Source organism: Drosophila subpulchrella, chromosome 3L (genome assembly GCF_014743375.2).
Source record: "Drosophila subpulchrella strain 33 F10 #4 breed RU33 chromosome 3L, RU_Dsub_v1.1 Primary Assembly, whole genome shotgun sequence".
Taxonomy (NCBI): domain Eukaryota; kingdom Metazoa; phylum Arthropoda; class Insecta; order Diptera; family Drosophilidae; genus Drosophila; species Drosophila subpulchrella.
In genome coordinates, this window is record NC_050612.1 from 16440829 (window position 1) to 16460498 (window position 19670).

Consider the following 19670-nt stretch of genomic DNA (forward strand, 5'->3'; position numbering starts at 1 on the left):
TTCCTGTTTATGCTCGAGATGTTTTGCAGCATAAATTACGCTCACATATATGTATGATATCCTTGACAAGTCGAGAAAGGAGGGAAAAAACAGGGACATTAAATTTATTTTTATTTCGCTGGCATAGGGAAAGCAACCCCAGTGGAAGGGCCCCCAAAGTCGCGCGCTATATGCGATCCGCTGACTTTGCCAAAGTCATGAATTTGCTCGCTCATTTTTATGATTTTGGCTAGTTTTTGTTTTTTGGTCCTTAGATTGCCTTCGAATTTTTCGGGGGTTGTAAGTTGTACACTTGGCCGCCCTTCAATCGCCCAAAATCAAAACGGAAACGATGATCGTCTCGGAGAAAATTCAGGAAAGCCAGACAAATTTATCAAGTTTGTGTGGGGGTGCGCTTTGGTAAGGCCCTTAACCCTCATTAATCATTTGAAGTTGCTGTTTCTTTAAGATTCAGCTACAAATTGATCTTTAATCCTTGTTTTAGTAAAACAGCATTAGTTGGCGGTTTTTTAAATTTGGCGCTCTTACTCCCACACTTAAGGTGACCCTGCACTTAACAGCCTGCAACCTAACATTTCTGTTAACATTAACAGCGATACTAACAAATCGAAATAAGCTGAAGTATCGGAAAACGAGCGAAATCGATTGTTTCCCATCACTAGTATTGGTTGAATTCGTGTTGTGTTAGTTTTATTTACTCGATTTTAGCACTCTTCTAGCCGTTTTCGCCGTGTGTTTCTGTAAGTCAACCATAGTTTAAAGCCCCTACAGTGAAAGTCAGCCAAGGGAGATTTTACCGGGGCGGAAAAAGCGGGAAAACAGAGCAAATGCAAACTCAGCTGCGGCCTGGCCAACAAAAGTTATCGGCTCGGTTCGGTCGCGTATTTTGTTGTTGCCGCCTAGTGGGTGCTCCTCCGGGGTGGAGTCGTCATCATCCCCAAATAACGTAACCCCCTCCGGGTTTTGCTCGTATCCGTACCCCATCCTATTCCAATTGTTGTGTTGGTCACGCGAGTTGGCCAAGTTCTCGTTGTTGTTGTTGTTGTTGTTGGATTCCTCCTAACAAAAAAGGGAACGCCCGCATTTGTATGTTTGTTTGTATGTCTCGCCTACGTTTTATGCTAATTAAAGTGCAACTTTTTTTTTTAGCCAAAGCTGCGAATATAATTCAATTAACGAGGGTCCAACTGCGACTGCCTCGAATTATCAGCGCAGCAGTTGGTTTGGTTTGACGGCTTTATCTGAACAGCTGGAGTGGAGTAAATGGTGTATGGGGTATATGTGGGGTACATTCCATTTGCGATAAGATAACCCCGGCTGAAGAGTCAGAATCGCGGGATTCGCCAATTGCCTTCAATTCTCAACTTAATTGTGGAGTTGGTTCTGCAACCCCCGAAGAACCGACTCGTGCTGGCATCCCGCTGGCACTGGTAAAAAGATTTGTCTTTTCCAGGGATCAGACCCGCAATTGCGTCAATAATTGGACCTAATTGAAGTCAACAGGCCATTATTTCGCTCCTTTTTTTCTACGCAGTTTTGGGTGAGGGGTTAGACCTTGATATATCCCAATGCCTTAACTTTTATGCATAAGATAAAGTCATTATATTCAAATTTCCATTGTATAATTCGTAAATCCTTGCAAAGTCTATTCATTTTCGCATAGACAATTATTTCCACCTTATTTTCATAATTTCTAAAACCAAAAAACAAGTAGAGTAAACAGTATTTAATACACTTATTTCTCAAAATCATATTTAAAGAATGTTAATTTAAGTTAGTTAGGTTAAGTTATTATATTTTTTCCATTTCATTTACTTATATTATACGATTCAACCAAGGAGTCATATAGGAAGTTTACAAAACAACTGGTTTGTCACAAAAACAAAACAATTGATAAAACAACATCAAAGCATCATCGTCAAACAATTTATCATAACAGAAATAGAACGCCTTATATCATTTTATTTTCAACAAACAAGCTCCTCAATTTGTATCAGCCCTTCATAGTTAAAAGCAGTAATGCCTATTTCGTAGAATTCCCCAAGTGACTAAGCTCACTTCCACTTCCACTTTGTCGCTTCCTCTCTGGTTTGTGAGAAGAAAGAAAGAGCCATAAGTTGTTGGGCCCACTGATTAGTCACCACTGGCACGGGTCCATCACCTTGTGGCTCGGTTCCCTGGCCACCTATACTCCTCCACCTCCTCCTCCTCCCCCTGCCCTCCCTTTTGCTGGCACCTTTTGTTTTGTTTACATTTGCAGACGGTGATCAGTGATCGGGAGAACCAGAAGATTCAGAGCGGAGAGCCTAGCAGGTGGCTCTCTGCGCGGCTCTCCCATCTGTTGCTCATGTTGCTCCCAATATCATACCATGGAACCCAGCGAACCACTCGCTTCTACGACCCGCTCATTCGAGTTTCGTCCGCCGTCGGTGCCAATTCGTTCGATTGTGCCGCGCCCGATATCGTTATACAAATATTATATATATATATGTAACCGACTCGTACCTATATATATATATCGCATATCGCACATATCGTTCAAGTTCAAATATCAAAAGAGTTTCCAGCTTAATTGTGGAAAATAAAGAAGGTATACGAGAGTGCGCGAGTATAAGTGCGTGACATATGGTGTTATTTTTACCCATTCAGAGGGTAATGTGTGCCAGAAAACAGCAGATCCATTGTGTAACTCGATTCAAACGTAAATTGCACGTTACGCCTGCGCGGTACGCGCCAAAACCCTCGGAAAACCCTTTTCCACATTTCGGATTTTGAGCATTTTATGAAAACAAGCTAGAAATTACCTCATCGCTCTGCCGGCGCCTGCGTCAACGTCAGTTTTTTGATGTCTGCCCCTGACTTTACGCTAGTCCACTCGCAAAAAATCTGATTATTTTAGATCATGATTATATTACTTTTAACTAGGCGTTGAATTGTATGTGTAATACATTTCTCTAATAATCGCAGAATACCGAATGTTTAAGAAATTATATCATGTGCAATCCGAAGTCTACTTATAACTTGCAATGCATGAGTTAGTTGGCTTGGAATGATTCTATATTTTCTGATCTAAATACATATATCAAAGATCTGTATATAATCCCAAATATTGCTAGTTATTATAAACCTTTTAATTGGCAATTCAATAATTTTGTACTGTTCCCAATCTATAGTAAATTGTTTCAAGAAAAGACAGTAGTTATTTTCTCCGTGTACGCTAAACAGACATAGCAAAATATTTCATTCTATATTTCTCGTTTGCCTAGCAGCTGGCTGGCCTCCCACTCCCCTCCCCCACAAATGCGATTTATCTTCAAGATACACATACGCTTAGAACTGTTTTGTATCTGTAAGTAGATTTATTGTTTTTGCGCTCTTTCCGTCCTCTTCTTTATACATATATTTAAATATCTCGCGTCTTTCGGTGTTTTGTCATAATTTCTCTGTCTTTTGTGCTGTTTTCCTCACATTTTTTTGTCCGATTGTTTGGCAAATTTCGCCGTCGCTCCATTTTGTGGGCGTATTTTGTATTATTTATCCATTATCTCGAAATGTCAATGCGCTCGTTTAAAGCCGTTGTTATTTTCAGCCTCTCTCTTTCGAGCTTTTTTTTAACCTTATTAGTGGGCTTCGTTTTTGGAATGCCCGCCACATAAACACGCTTCGGAAACATAAAGAAATCGAGATCGGAGCTCATTTTCACTCCATGCCACTGTGTGGGCAGTGCATCGGCATCGGAATCGGCTCCACATCCAACAAATATTTCGGACGTGGACGTGAGACGCTTTGCATTCGCCAAGATTTAAGTACACTTAACAAACTAGAAGCCTAGAGCTGACAATCTTTAACTTTATTTAGAAATTTCTTTGTTTTTGTTGTAAGGGAGTACCATATTCCTTTACCAATATTTCTTTATTATCAAATGTAATTCAGATATCAGAACTTTGAACTGTGTGCTCTTGGAGATAAAAGTATTTTGGAATTCGGTTTTCTACTCCCGCATACCATAATAAATACATCAACGTTTTCCTTATCAATAGATACAATCTTTGGTGTATGTTGAACTTCTGAAACAAGAATCAATAAGGGAGTGTTCTGCATATCTTATCTCTGATTCCATTTTCACCAATTTCCTCAGCTCAACTTTCATAGAAATGTTGAAGGTAGTGTTAAAGAATTATTTTCAAAAAGATGAAAAGATATTTAAAGAACTACAAACTATCATTAAATTAAAAGATAATCATGTAAGTAACTACAAACATTTCCTAGGACCCAGATCTAGTATAATCTTATGAATTTGTTATGGTAATTACCCAAGTAATAGTACCAGGAATTCGTTGAGTGATCTGCGGGTCTTTTAAGTGTTGCAGTCTGGGGCTGCGTGTACATTCGGTTTCGATAGAGCGGCCATTCATTGAGCAAACTGATTTGTAACTCGGTCACTGGTGGAACGCTGGTGGGCAGCAGCCTGTGTTGTTGCCGTTGCCCATTTTGGGGCACGTTTCGATTGCCCCAGCAGCGGCAGACAAGAGACTGCATTTTCCACTTGTATCTGCTTGGATTTTTTTTATGGTTTTGCATACTTTTTGTTCGCTGTTTTATTAATTGAGCTGTATTCATTAATTCGCTTTGCTCTGGGCGAGACGAGTGGTCGAGTGCAAAGGTCTTCCAATGAGCGCCGGCCATACAACTTTCAAAAGAGAGATTGATGTCCCGGGGATGTTTTTGCATTGCGGATTTCTTTATGTTTTCGGGATTAATTGAATTTTGGTTTTTGACAAGCTTGAAATGAGCAGTTTTTGATTGCTTTATAATCTGAAATGTCACTGAAAGGGTCTTAAAAAAATACATATGTATATAAAATCCAATCCAACTTCTGGGGAAAGTTAATAACCAAGTGCTAATTAAGAACCATTCAATATGCATTCACCTTTGATTTATTTCGATTTTCCAGTCATTTGTTCGCTGCATGTTTCAAGCTCAATTAAAGCAAATTAAGCCACCCAACCAATTCGTTTCGATATCAAAACTCAACGCTCCAAACAACTGGCGGCGGCCAAAAGAACAAAAACAAATCGACCAGCGTAATAACAATTAAAAAATAAAAATAACAACTGGTGTGTGCGCTCTATTTTCTTAACGCCTCAGCATTTTCAATGGTTTTGTATTGCACTTCAGATACATGGATGCATACATGCTGAATATGTGTAAATAGGCTATATATAGATACACTGAGAAAACAAACCATTTAATGATCTTTAAGAGGGTGTCTTGGGAGGACCCTTTACTTGGAGTCGACTATGTTTTATCTTTATTTTTAAATCAAAAACAGAAATGTATATTTTGCTTCAGAAGTAAGACTTATGCTATCTTACACTTTAGTGCAACATGTTTACCATCTATAAAAGAAGACACGATCCTAAAATTTCCTCTCTGTACAACAGATACAACTACTCGGGGCCCATGTGAGTTTATGTGGGTTTAATGCTGCCGCACACATGTTTCGCTTTTGCACCGGACCCGAATCAAACAACCGAAATGCTAAATAAACAAAATGGGCAGCAACTCAGAACTGGTAGAAGATTCCATATATTGAGTTCGATTGGGCGCTCCGTATTGTGGAATAGTTTATTGTTTTGGAATGTTTCTTAATTACGCGGAACTCAAGTGGCGGAGGTGGTATAAAAGACCATCTGAATCGGAATTCGGAATATTTCCTTCTCGTTTCCATTCGATTGGATTCAACTCGATTTGCATTCCCTTTTCGCACGCACACTCATCGTTGAGTCATTAAAAATCAGTGGAGAGTGAGTGAGAGAGGGAAGGACCCCTTGTTTACTATTAATGCTGATAAAGAATATGCATTCGATTCTAAAAATAAACTGGAAATATTCATTCCCATTTGTTGTCTGCCTTCGGCGGCTTGACGTTTATTGTCACCATGTTTGTATGCAAACAAACGCATTCGAAGATTTATGCAAAAATTAATTTTCCCTATCGCGACTACCGAACTCGTCGAGAAGACGTATGTATCATTTTATTTGTTTCGTTTATCGTCGGTGGAAGTGGGTTTGGGTTTGGGTTTGGGTTGGGCCCCTCCGATCGGGTTGTCGCCTCCTATATCGCAGTGGGTGTCGTAAATCCCTGGCCGATTACGTCAGTAATTCATTGGCGCTTTTCTGCTTTCGGACTTGCTGGCTTGAGGGCCGAGTGAACACGCATTTGGGCACTTCATCAATCTGTCAGTCCATCAGCGAAACGATTCGATGCGGTCAGTCGATAAGGCAGCTTTGCCATTCCCATTGCAACGGGTTGCGGTTTGTCACAACCCCCGAATTCCCGCCGAGCGGGGTTATAATGACAAATAGCTGGAAATCTTGAGGACTTCGATTTTATAGCTTCATATAGCGTCGAAGACAACGCTAAAAACTGCTTTCAAATCTCTTCAACTCAAGGCATTAGATGAACCAATGCGTAGCTACACAGAAAAGAAAATATTTTCATCTATGATTGATGGCCTTTTAGTTTATTACAATAACTAATCAATGGTTATGGGTAGATATCAAATTTTTTAAGTATATTTAATTCCAAAGATTTTAGTATTCAATTCAGTTATATGTGTGTATAGGCAAACAGGCAATTAAGATATTTTTTTAATTTCTTCTTTATATAAGAAAATATACTCTTAAAAAGATATTTATGATCCGTGACTCAATTTCGTGTGATCTATAACTCCTTCGGACCTTGGGAATTACAGAAGTTCTTCTGTACTTAACCCCCCATTTTATGCATTCCTTTCCCGATTTGATTATCTACCCGCCGAATGCCTCCTCTTTTCCGGAGATTGTCGTGTCCATCGGCAGTTATCGCTATGCTTGGCCTTGCCTCGCAATTTATTTCCATCTGGCTGGGGGATTGGGTGCCTGTTTTAATCAATGGAACTGCTTTGTGTGTCGCCAGTGTCAGTGAGTGAGTGTGAAAATAAAAATTCATTTCTTATTCGACTTATGGATGCATTGGCATTCGAGGGCTGCCTCCTCAAAGTCAACCCAGCTGCAGATCCCCCTCGCAGGGATGCCCCTGACTATTTGTTATATCGCGATATATGTATATAAATACGCTCATATAAATTTGTGTATATGGATGTTTGTATGTTGTGTGGCACTGTCGCTTTTGGCACTCACTTGTGCGAAAATCCATTGGAGCCCGACTGGCGGGAGCCTAATTTTTTGCCGTCTCCGATTGACGATGTCGGATGTGGATGGGGGGCAAGGAGGAGGAGGTGGTGGCCACCAGAGAGGGTGACTCAAAGGAGGGGCTCCTTCTTAAGTGGGCAGGCCAGTGGCATGGGAATGGAACTTGGCATCTAATCATAAAATTGCTTGGCAATGTCTTTCGTATGTTGATGGTGTAGTATACGCCGAGCAAAAGGAAGGAAGGAAGCTAAGGCAATCCATGTTGGCAGGAAATGTGAAATTTCTTGGGGGGGAATATACACTGAGGTCCATAAATGTGCTGACAGGCATTTATAAGAAATCTTTTGAATTGAATCTAAAGTTACAACCAGTTTACATAGAATTATAAAAATGAATATCCTCATAACAATTTTAGATGGAGACTAAAGATAAAGGGGTTCTTCGTCAATATAAAAACAAGAGAATTCCTTATGAAGTAATATACGATTTTTCATGGAACAGGTTCTTATATTTTTTGCTTAGTTTATAATTTTAAAGATATTGGTATACAAACATGTACATATATGCACCTTACTCCATTTGACAAAGGACTGTATGAGCTCTTTATTCATGAATAAGCTGGGGTATCATAAATCGAGCTAATTACAAGCACGCTCCTTCATAAAGGATTGTAATTAGAGCATTGATCCTTATCACTCGGTTGACATAATTTGGCCACATTATGATGTGCCACCACCTTGATGATAATTGAAAATTACAGGGCCATCGAGACCTTTCAGTCAACCCGATCCCATCACAACCACCCACTTGCTGCAGCCTTCCCCTTTTGACGTCACTTTTGTCGTCGTCGATTCATTCGATTTGATTTGTTTGTTTGCCTAACCCACCCACCCGTCCATCCATCCATCTAGGGATCTCTAGCCATCCTTCGACCGTTTGTTGTTCGTTTGTTTATTTGTGTATTTTGTTACTTTTAATGCATCTTTTATCTGGATTTTGCCATCATCATTGGCTGCCCATTGTTGTTGCTGGCGATGCTGATAGCGATACACAAATTTGAGCCCCATTGTTGGCCACATTGCTCATTGCGGAGTTGCCCCGGCGACGATGTCTTGTTTACTCAAATTACCACCGCAGTCGGGGTTATCAGAGGTGCATATAAAGTCTCTGTATGTCAAATCTGCCAAGTTGACCCCTGTTGTGAGTTTGGAAGTGCTGGGTGCGGACCCAGCTTTTTATCCAGCTACTCTGCTAGTTTTTTCTTTGGGGGGAAATCTCCGAAATGTATTCAAGCTCAAGGAGAATATTATTTCAAGCAAAAAGTGTTTATTGGCGATCATTTAAGTTAAGTTGAACGACCCAATCAGAGAAAAGGAAACGCATGAACGTGACTGTTGTTTACAAGTACTGGAAATGTAAACGAATACAAGTTGAATGATCAAAATCGCCAAATAAACTTCTTTACTCCTACGTATGTGGGCATTGTGTATCATGTCAGCCAGTTTCATTGCATATTTTTAACAATCACATGATCGTTTCTGGAAATTGGTTTTATTTGAATCTTTTATCTATAAGGATTTAATGTCAGCTGGTTCTTTGATTGTCTTAATATATTAACAACATTGCCAGTTGAATATCATACTATTACTATCATCATACTATTTTAAAGGTATCCATCCATTGAGATCAATACTTAATTGTCTCATGAATTTATGAATGAAATTTTAAATAGCACACTTTTCTAAACAATGTTGTGTGAAAACTATGTTTGAAATGAGTGGCTCTAGGCTGTTGTAATTGCACTCATTATCCCATTTTCAGTACCTTGTCACTGGATCGTGACACATTTGGTTTTAACGACCTTTTTTCACTGACCGCTCGTCAATTTCCGCTGACATGAAAAGTGAAATAAAACTTTTTCATGAGTCGTTTGATGCTGCTGTTACATTACTCAAGCGCAACTAATAATCAAGCGAGTCGCCGGTGGGGATCGCTCTGGCCATCTGTTGGACCTCCAAACTAGCCCGTTGTAGTACACAAAAATTGAAATTTCTATAAATTCATCTATGACTCAGGGAATGAGCAAAAAAAAATAAGCAAATGACTGAGCCAAGAGCAGCATCATCATCATCGCCGCCAGCCAAGTACAGTGAAAGCTCTCTAGGGGGACAATTTCGATGGATTAAAGATCTGTGTAATAGCGAATAGCTCAGGGAAGAATTGACTGTGTGATATGAAGATTCGTTTGCCGGCTTCTTGGGACCTTAGAGCCTCTCCGCTGAGATGACAGTGTTCCATTTCCAGTGTTGCATGAATATCGTGACACAATTTTGGTCAGGGGGCAAGTATGATCCGTGTGGATTGCCTGTCCTCACACCTTCAGTTTCCACACCATTAATTGATTTTATTTTATTTTTTTTATGGGCGCAACGAATGGAAAATCCAAGGGATTTGTCTACTCTCCAAATAATTTTTTGTTTACCTTGAAAGTTCTCGTTTATGCTGGGTATTTATAGTGCTCCATATATATATATAGAATGGATGTAGGATTGGGCACATTTAGTATGGCGTATGAGGTCTGAATGTTGTTTTGGTTTAATTAAAATCTGTTTCGCTTTTATCGTTGAGGGAACTTTTTTCAACACATTTTACGTAGAATTTTCTTTGGCAGTTTATTTAAATTCCCCTTTCTCTTTTTTTACTGTGAGTTGTGATGTGATTTATAGCATTGGAAGCTGATTTAAGCACTTGCATGTGTAGTCATCATCGCCCGCACGTATGATGTATTATTTTATTTGTCTTCATGTGTGTACATTATTAGTGATTTTTTCGGCCTGCGGTGAAAGGCAGCTAATTTAAAAGCCTAATCCCATAAAAAATATATACAAAATATATTATAATTCATTAGAAGGTTTTAAAAACGAAAGATATATGTATAGAAAACGTGAGAAATTGAATATGTACGTTGGAATATGTCTATGATTTTTATAATATTCAATTTAAAAACAAAGACATTTTAGAATCAGATTAGTATTTTATGAACAGATATAGTTCTTGGGAACAAGTACTTTAAGAAGAGCATGAACATCCCCCTGTTTTTATCTCGGATCTCCGCATATTTCCTTGTTCTTGGGTCAATAAACCTATTCAACCCCTTAATCTGGCATGTCCATGTGCTGTCTGTCTTGGCCATAAACCACTCGGAACCCTTTCAGCAGCTCGGAGGTTCGGCATTGTAGAACGTGCCTGAGCACCTAGCCCGACATCTGGCTGCATGGCAGAATCGTGCCAAGGTCTCAGATTGTGTTCGCTATAACTACGTGACGCTATCGTTTTGTAATTTTGATTGCTCCGCGAAGAGCGATACATATGTGTACGTAGACCGATGTATAAACCCAATCAGCCGTCGACCTACTAAACAGAAACTACAGAAACTTGTCCAACGCCCACAATCGCATTTTCGCTTTCATTGAGTGGCAGGGAGGGGAGTAGCTCGCTGGGGGCCAGGAGATCAGTGGGAGCCACCTACGCCCCAAGTTGTTGTCTTGCCAATAAGACGAGGGCTGACCTGCACCTGTAATATAGTTCGTTGGGGAGGGGACATAATCCAATTGTCTGAGGCCTGTAGTTCCCCATGACACCTTAATGAAAGTGGTCCCCAAAACGACTCACTTAAAATATTTTTTTAACTTATTAAAGTCTCTTGGTTGATTCATTGGAAGCTGTTATACACACAAATGAAACTATTGGGTTAAACTAAATAGGCCCAACCCATCGAATTGTCCATTGGACAAATAAAATAGTAACCCTCACAACAACAAAATACACATCACTATTCTGACTAGTTGTTAACCCTTTTTATAGTTATTCAACTATCCGTATTGGTGAATTTTACCCATAACATGTTTTTTGTGTTTATTCTAAAGTACTTCTGACTGTCATTTTAATTTAAGTGCCATATCACCCAAACCAGCTTTATCATACGTTCCAAAGAATTTGAATTACTTACAGTTTTGAATCATATTTTAATGATCCATTGTTTTTAAGGCTATCTTTATTTTTCAAACATGACTAACTATGCTCTGATCGCTGTGAAAAAGCTCTAGCAATGATAAATAAAATGTTTAATTATTATTTCAAGCTAAAGTTATCTTGTTATTCATACTCTGCAATTCATCAGTACAAAAGTTTTTATTTTGAACTTGATATTGGTGTAAACTTTCGCCGAATCATTAAATTCCAAGACCAAAAGTTTGAATGCTATCAGCATATATTTGGGTTTTGCACATTCTGATTGTCACAAAATACCAACTGAATCATTTGTTTATATACACAATTGGATTTTTGTTAACATTGGGTTAATGGCCAGAAATGGGAGACCCCAGCAGCCGCATTCTTGGCCAGCTGCGGATAGCAACTCTCTACCCGATCCTTCCGATTCCAGCCACGATTGATGCACTCTTTTGGGCTTTTGGGTGTTGATTGATATTTTTTGTTGCTATAAACAAAAGTCGCTGGCGATGTGCGAACGCTAATGGAAAAGTCTGGTGCAGCATTCTTCGAATGGTATTCTATGAGCGCCCGTATCGGTGGCTGCTGCTCTTGCTCCGGCTGCCTTGGTGGCATTAACCGCAATGTCGACATCCATCCATATATGTGCAGCCATATCGGCTTCTTCTCCAGCCTGCCCCAGCCCCACCTAACAGACTCATCCACATCCACATCCACATCCACCCATCGGCGCCGAGGTCGAGCTGTGCTAATATGGAAAATGAAAACAGGAAAAATACTTTGTGCGTTTCTGTAGTTTAGGAGTGTATTGCTTTGGGCTTTGTTGAACTTGCCACAGTGGCAACTTGATAGATAGATGGATGGATAGAGATTCTCCAGACGCCACGTTTGCAAATGCAGTTTTAACCGTTTGCTCTGCTCTTCTATTTGCAGATCTTCTAAACAAATCAAACAAACGACAACCGCAACGAGCAACGAAGAAACAAACAACAACGAACACACTTAACACTGCCAACACTAACACACAGACACACGGGCGCACACACAGCAAACAACTTTCGTTAAACACAATTCTTCACTATCTGCTTAACAACTGAAACTAAATCGAAGAATCCATTAGCCTGAAGATAAGCGGCTGACAACGAATTGAGGTAAGTGAAGGTGTCAAATAGTATTTGCATAATCAAATAATTAGTTTTAAGACTAGGAAGGTGGCAGTGCTCGTTAAACACTTTCTTTTTTGACAACTTTTTCAATTGTTCATGTCATCTGAGGGGTCTTTAGATTAAGGTTAACTTAAGAAAAAAGTTTGAGCAATGATCTCTAAAGTAGTTTTCTCTACCAGCCTTCTGCCAACACACAGTATTATTTTCTCTTAGCCCGATAAATGGTTTTAGCCTTATTAATTGATCATCTTTTATCAACATGTTATCAAAATGCGATTTATATTTGGAAGATATAATATTCCTGCATTTCTTCTCCTTGAAAAAATACAATTAATCAAATAGATCCAACAGCATCTACCTATAAAAAATTAAAATGCCTCCTTGAACTTTATTACTCTGTTTTATGCCGGAGCGGACTCGTCGCTGTATCTGGTCAAAGTCTATTTTCCACTTGACAAACAGAAATAAAAACCGTGCAAATTACATAAAAAGGCTCCACATTGGCGCAGCCCGATGGCATTTTGTTATCCTTTCCGTTGGGAGGGCAGATGAAGGAGGAGGAGGAGGAGGCCAAGCAATCAGTGGGAAAACATGGCTACGAAGGAGTAAACGTGTCCCAAGACAAGTGAAAACTGTGCAGATTCCTTGGCGGCCACCACAGGACTCCTACGCAGCCACACGCGTTTCAGGACACCCTCACCAGGATCCACATACACTCGTTTATATGGCCAGACAAAATGGTGGCTTTGGCGCCAGAATGTCGCGCCAGTTGAGCTTATTTTTTTTTTGTTCTTCCTTTGCTTTTATGTCGACAGCGATTGCACAGATAAGTGAGATACCAACCCCCCTTATTTGTATCTTAAAGATTGTTGCCTACTGTCCTTAGTGAAATTTACTTAACTCATTCGGTTATAATTAATCAAAATAAATCAGATTAATTAAAAAAGAAGTTGAAAAACAGGCATCTCCAGCTGCCCGATTTCCCGGTATTCTTTAACCATTATTCATGTTGTTTTCGCGACATATAAAAAAAGCAACACACTCAGTCAAGTTTAATTTATACAATTTTAGCCATGTAAATGGGCAATGGCAAAAACAATTCAGCTTGTACATAAGGCGAAAGCGAAGTTCAGCCATTGGTGGTCCATGGCCACCCATTGGGTGCTCCCAGTTGGTGGTGGATTTTCCGCAAGAAGCCAAGAAGCGAAGCGAAAAAAGCCAAAATGTTACTGTGCAACCCAAACCCTCCCTTTTTGGATAGGCAATTTTTACGATCTCGCATAGCAGCAGCAGCAGCAGCCATCTACTCTCACATCCTTTTCGCGCAGCCTGGCTAGAAGGCAACCCATGGCACATGCCATCTCATACCGAGCATCCCAACATCCCGAGCATCCCAACATCCCAACATCCTGGCCATCCTGTCCGCGGAGCATGCGCTGATCTCGACGCCGTCGAGTCGCGGATTCACACAACGGTTACGACTAGTGGAATGAATGATGCTGACATCAGAAGCTCACGATGTCTTGCCGGCATAGCACATCATTCTAGGCCTAGCCGCTGATCGGGCAGGACTTGCCAGTTCAGAAACAAAGTCAGTTAGTCACACATAAGTCGCGTTCTGAAACCGTTTTGTGCCTGAGTTCTTGTTGAGTTTTTGAAACAGTTTCGTTAAGTTTGGCGGTCAAGTGCCTTTTGTACCGTTTCGGTTCCTGTTTTTCGTCATAGTTCGTGCCTTATCCCTAAGAAATATTCTTAACTTTTCACACAAAAACACAAAAACACACACACTTACACACTGCGTTGTCGTCGTCGAGTGCCTTGGACACATACTTTACTTTAAATAGACCTTAAGTCGATGCGATTTAATCGCTGCTCAAAACTCTGCCACTAATTTGCCTTAGAACAGAAAAAATATATAAAACAAAAAAACACAAAAAAAACACATAAAATTACTATAAAAATTTGTTACCAAGCTTTACACGTTTTTAACAATATATATACAAAAGTCACACGTTTATATATACTTTACAACATTTACAAAAGATAAAGAAAAGCTTTTACACTAGAGAACTCTAAAATTTTAAACGTTATTTGTTAAAACCCACGAAATCGAGAGCATTGAGAATTCCCACGTTATTATGATGTAAACGCGTTTTTTGAGATTTTCCAAATTGTTAGCGGTTTTTGCCATCGTTTTGTGTTGAGTATTTGTAAATTCAGTTTCGGTTCCGTACAATTTTTGTACAAAAACGGTACGCTCCGTTGCCAACACCACAAACGTGCCTCAGCTCGTCGAGCAGTTGCCCCGCAGGATCCGCAGGACTCGCAGGAGTCGCAGGACTCACCTGACCCAGCGCTGCCGTCGCAGTCAACGATTTTTAAAATCCCCTTTCAACACCCCGTAATGCCTTTCGATGACAACGTCAACCCATGGATCGCCAAAGATCTTGTTGAACACCAAAAACACACCCCCAACACCCAACACACAAAGAAACACACACTACGCCCGAGCGTGCCTTTATAAGCATTAAGCCCCAAACCGTAACCGTAAGCTTTGTGCCTTAACGTTTTTCGATCGCCAACCCACGAAAAAGTATAAACCTCTTCGAAAAACACATCGTTGTAAACAAAGATCTTAAAATGGGTCTTACAAAGTGTTTGAAAAGTAAGTAAAACTGGGAAAAAGTTTCCGCATCACAATGTATGGTATAGGTTTCTTATAAGAATTACTAAATTTCTACCCTAAAATAGGGTTTTGTTAAAAGTTTTAAACGAAATCCCTTATTTATAATTGGGAATTTAAAAATACAACACTAATAGTTCTTCTTGCACTTTGTTTCCCTGTATTTTGAAATCCACAAGTTTCCTTCCTATCCACATCCACACTCAATTAATTAGATGTGCTCATAGGAAAACGTTGGCGGCAGTAAATTACATCCATTAGCAGCTCAGTGTGACTTCTGTATAGAAAGTGGTTGCCAATTAGTGAGAGGCTTCAACTCCGCCTCCTTGCATGGGTTCCATTTGCATTCGGATGGTATCAGTTGGTGGCCAGCTGTGGAGAAGGAACTTCCAAAGTGGGTGTGGGTGAAGGAGGAAGGCGGAAAATAGCTTTAGACAAGCGCCCACTGTGAAAATTCGTGGCGACCGCAGGGCAATTTCGTTTTTTCTCAGTTTGCACTAAAATTAACGAACAGTTCCTTGATTATTATGTTTTATTACCTATCTGTTATTTTGCAATTGCTAAGTGTTGTAAGGGAATAGTGCAGGGAATGTCGATAATTCATAAAAAGGCTGCTGTGGGGAATTCGATACCGTTCAAATATTCTTTGTATTTTCTTGTTTGCCCTTTTGTTGGGAGCAATCTATCTATTCATTGTCCTTTATCCATTATCTTTTGACTTTGACAGCTTTTTTCTTTTCTTACTTGCTTTTTCTTATGTTTTTTTCTAGGGGGATGTGTTATAAGGATTTGTTCCTTCCTCTTGTTTGGCATGTACGAGCATATAAAGTTAATTGAATTAATGGGCCGTATCGTATTACAATATTCACTTGGTGTAGGGTTGATAGAGGGTCTCTAGTAACTTGTTTCAGCGTGTATTTGGAATGAAAATAACTACGTGGATTTTATAAACTTGAACTAAACTTATTCTTTGACCCGTGAAGAATACTTTAAAGTTATAAAATGTAGGGATTGATTTAATTTAAAAGTAAAAGTTAACTTATTAAAAAAATCAGTATTTTTAAAGTAACAATATTTAAAGATTTATAAAGTTCCGAATACGGATAAATAAATATTTCTTTATTTTTCTTCCACCCTTATAGACAAGAACTATATTTCTTTTAATCCCAAATTTATAAACTCAAAAGTTAAGTCCTGAACCTGTTTTCTGAGGCGCAGTGAAGTTTCATATCGGATTACGCAGTGATTGCTATCCCCCATTTTCCAGTTGATGCTGCGCAGGATTCAGATACTTTTTGAAAGGCAGGCGCCACTCAGGCGCCCTGAAAAAGTCTACCAGCTCTCCAAGAGAAAGGGGAGAAAATGAGAGAAGTCTCCAGTGGCAAATAAAGGGTGAATTTACGGTGACTGCACCCTTTGCTTAGAACATTTCTCTCTGAAAAAGCACTGCGCAGGCGTTGCTCTCTCTCTCTCTCTCCTGCACTACCCCCGACTTTCTCTTCCCGAATCCTGGCAAGGATGTCCTAGACACCGAAGGGATGCTGACGCCGACGTCGGCGGAGCAGCATCCCTCTGCCGCGGGCTCGGCCGCAGCGTTGAGTCAGCCTTTCCATCACTTTCGTGCCAGATTCCGTGGAGAGCAGACGTGCCGCTCCTGCCGCAGGATGCCGACAATCGGTGCCATCCATAGCCGCCATATGGAACAGTCCACCTCGTCCTCCTACTGTTGTCATCCTCCTCGTCGTCGTCCCCCACATAAAAAGTAATTGTGAAAGTTTGTGCGTGATATTGTGTGTGTCTACCGGAAATTTCAAGTGCTTCCTCTTGCTCTCTCTCTGTGGGCACACAAAAAGCAAAACATTTGTGTAAATTATTGATTTTCACTCGCTAGAGAAAAACATTATAATGGCAGCGTTTTTCCACCCGAACTCTGACACACTTTGGCAGCTTTTGTCTTTGTACAATGTACATAGCAGGCAGGATCGAAAAGCGGGCGACAGAAAATCAATTACGCCTGCTTTTCGGGGATGGAGAATGACATTAGGGGAACTTGGCTTAAAGTCCTCAGCCTAATGATGGAGAGAACGGCGGATAGAGAGATACTTTGCTACCCCATAGGGCAACAACACCACAATGGGCCTGGGTTTTCAGGCTTTGATTTGGCAACTCAAGTGTCCTGTTCCTGCCCTCTCCCCCGTTTGTGTGAACATTAAATGCCTGTGTGTGTGTGTGCGAGTGTTTCTGGAGAAGATTTTCATCAGCAATTTTATCGGTCGTCTGCGTTTTGGGTGGTGGCTGCCATCGCCACCGCCCCTGCCCGCCCGGCGAAAGATATCCTTGCGCTTTGGGGGTGGTTTCGGTTTTGGTTTCGGTCTCGGTCTCAGTCGATGGTTCCTGGGTTCTGGGGTTTCTGGTTTCGCCTTTTCTAGTGTCTGTTTTCCACATTCAGTTTGTCTTCTTGGGCATAATTTATTAGGACATTACAATATTATAATATATTGGTTATAAACCAAAACCAGAATAACATATTAGTAGTCTTCTTTCTGCCCTTCTATGGTGCTGAGTCTTATTCACTAGAACGCGGTTGAAGGATTGGAATGTAAGGTGGCTTATAAAAGCGTTTAAGAAATCCATAGATTTTCAAAGAGTTGGAAGTACCTTCCTTCAAGTGAAAATATAACCCAGTATATCATTATACTTAAACAAATATGGCTTTCAAATACTAAATTTCATCTTTTCATCTTTTGCAGTGCCTTTTGCATTTTCCACATCCTTGGAAGTTTACCCGAGGAAACGACGACGAGGCGGAGGAGTAGGGAGAGATAGAAGAAAAGGAGCAGAGGAAGCTGAAGTGAAGCAGCAAAAACGACGCCACGATGTCCACACTATCGCTGCGTATCCAACTAGAGGGTGGTCGGGTTACCAAGACCATACAGTTCCAGCCCAACACCACAGTCTTCGATGCCTGCAAGGTCATTCGCGATAAGTTCGCCGAGGCAGTGCAAGGACAACGTACGTAAAACCCCATATTACTATCTGAACTACCAGGCCTAACTAAAATAATTCCCCTTTCAATTACAGCCAGCGAATATGGACTGTTCATTTCTGACGAGCAGAACCAACAGGGCGTTTGGTTGGAACCCGGACGCACCCTGGGCTATTATATCCTGCACAACCAGGATACGCTGGAGTACCGCCGCAAGACGCGCACCCTGCGTGTTCGTATGTTGGATGGCGCTGTGAAGACCATCCTGGTGGATGACTCCCAGCCGGTGTCGCAGCTTATGGTGGTCATCTGCACCAAGATCGGCATCACCAATCACGAGGAATACGGATTGGTGCGCGAGGACAACGAGGCGCAGAACGAGAATCTGCCGGACAACAAGTTCGGCACCCTGACCCTCAAGCGCAAAATCATGGAGAAGGATCGTGATGCCAAAATGGAGAGTTTGCGCAAGAAACTGAAGACGGATGATGAAAGTGAGTTACTGGGTCAGTCCTTTAAGGTAAAAGTATTTCAATGGAGTTCTTATATTTTAGTGAACTGGGTGGATGTGAGTCGCACCTTAAGGGAGCAAGGCATAGACGAAGCAGAAACTGTTTTGCTGCGCCGTCGCTTTTTCTTTTCGGATCAGAATATCGATTCCCGAGACCCCGTGCAATTGAATTTGCTGTATGTGCAAGCCAGGGACGCCATTCTGGATGGCACCCATCCTGTGACCCAAGATAAAGGTGGGTTTGGTGTTCTAAGACTCCGAGGAAACTCTTTTAATGCCATTTTTATTCCTTAGCTTGCGAATTCGCTGGCATCCAAGTGCATATTCAATTTGGACCGCACAATGAGGCCAAGCACAAGACCGGATTCTTAGAGTGAGTATATGATTTTCAAAACCTTTTGGGTTTTCTTAATTCTTGAAAATCTCTTTCTTAGTTTAAAGGACTTCCTGCCTCAGTCGTATGTGCGCACCAAGGGAATCGAGAAGAAAATCTTTTCGGAGCACCGAAAGCATGCGGATCTTTCCGAAATCGACGCCAAAGTCCTGTACACCAAGACCGCCCGGGAGTTGCCCACCTACGGCGTAACCTTCTTTCTGGTCAAGGAGAAGATGAATGGCAAGAACAAGCTGGTTCCCCGTCTGCTGGGTGTGACCAAGGATTCGGTTCTGCGTCTGGACGAGCACACCAAAGAGATTCTCATCTCGTGGCCCTTGACCACAGTACGCCGTTGGGGCGCCTCGCCGAACACCTTCACCCTGGACTTTGGCGACTACGCCAATCAATACTACTCGGTGCAAACGACAGAGGCCGAGCAGATTGTGCAGCTCATTGCTGGCTACATCGACATTATTCTCAAGAAGAAACAGACCAAGGATCATTTCGGTATCGAGGGCGATGAGGGTTCCACCATGGTGGAGGAGTCAGTGGCACCTTCCAAGTAAGTTGTAATTGTTGCTATACAATGATATTATTTATAAAAAATGTATTTATAAATTATAGGGCCACCTTCTTGCAACACGAAACGAATCGCTTGGAGCAACTTAATGTGGAGAGCTTGGCTCATCCTGGAATTATGCGTCCTTATGACGGTAAGTTCTACCTATGTTAACCTTTAAG

General features: G+C 41.0%; 1 protein-coding gene across 4 annotated transcripts in view; it reads left to right on the top strand.

The window, feature by feature from the left end:
• Nucleotides 1-2423: 2423 nt before the first annotated feature.
• Nucleotides 2424-19670, top strand: part of LOC119554399 (talin-2) — a 28471-nt gene continuing 11224 nt past the window's right edge. For 3 of the 4 annotated variants that reach the window (XR_005219820.1, XM_037865284.1, XM_037865287.1), the window contains exons 1-8: nucleotides 2424-2590; nucleotides 12141-12358; nucleotides 17807-18068; nucleotides 18138-18536; nucleotides 18597-18788; nucleotides 18848-18926; nucleotides 18988-19491; nucleotides 19554-19642. Coding sequence is in view for 3 of the 4 variants with exons in the window: in XM_037865284.1 (XP_037721212.1) it covers nucleotides 17933-18068; nucleotides 18138-18536; nucleotides 18597-18788; nucleotides 18848-18926; nucleotides 18988-19491; nucleotides 19554-19642 (1399 nt within the window). In the remaining variant the exon portion in view is untranslated. Of the gene's footprint in view, nucleotides 2591-12140; nucleotides 12359-16798; nucleotides 16819-17806; nucleotides 18069-18137; nucleotides 18537-18596; nucleotides 18789-18847; nucleotides 18927-18987; nucleotides 19492-19553; nucleotides 19643-19670 lie in introns of those variants that run through there. The other variant, XM_037865285.1, reaches the window with a different exon arrangement.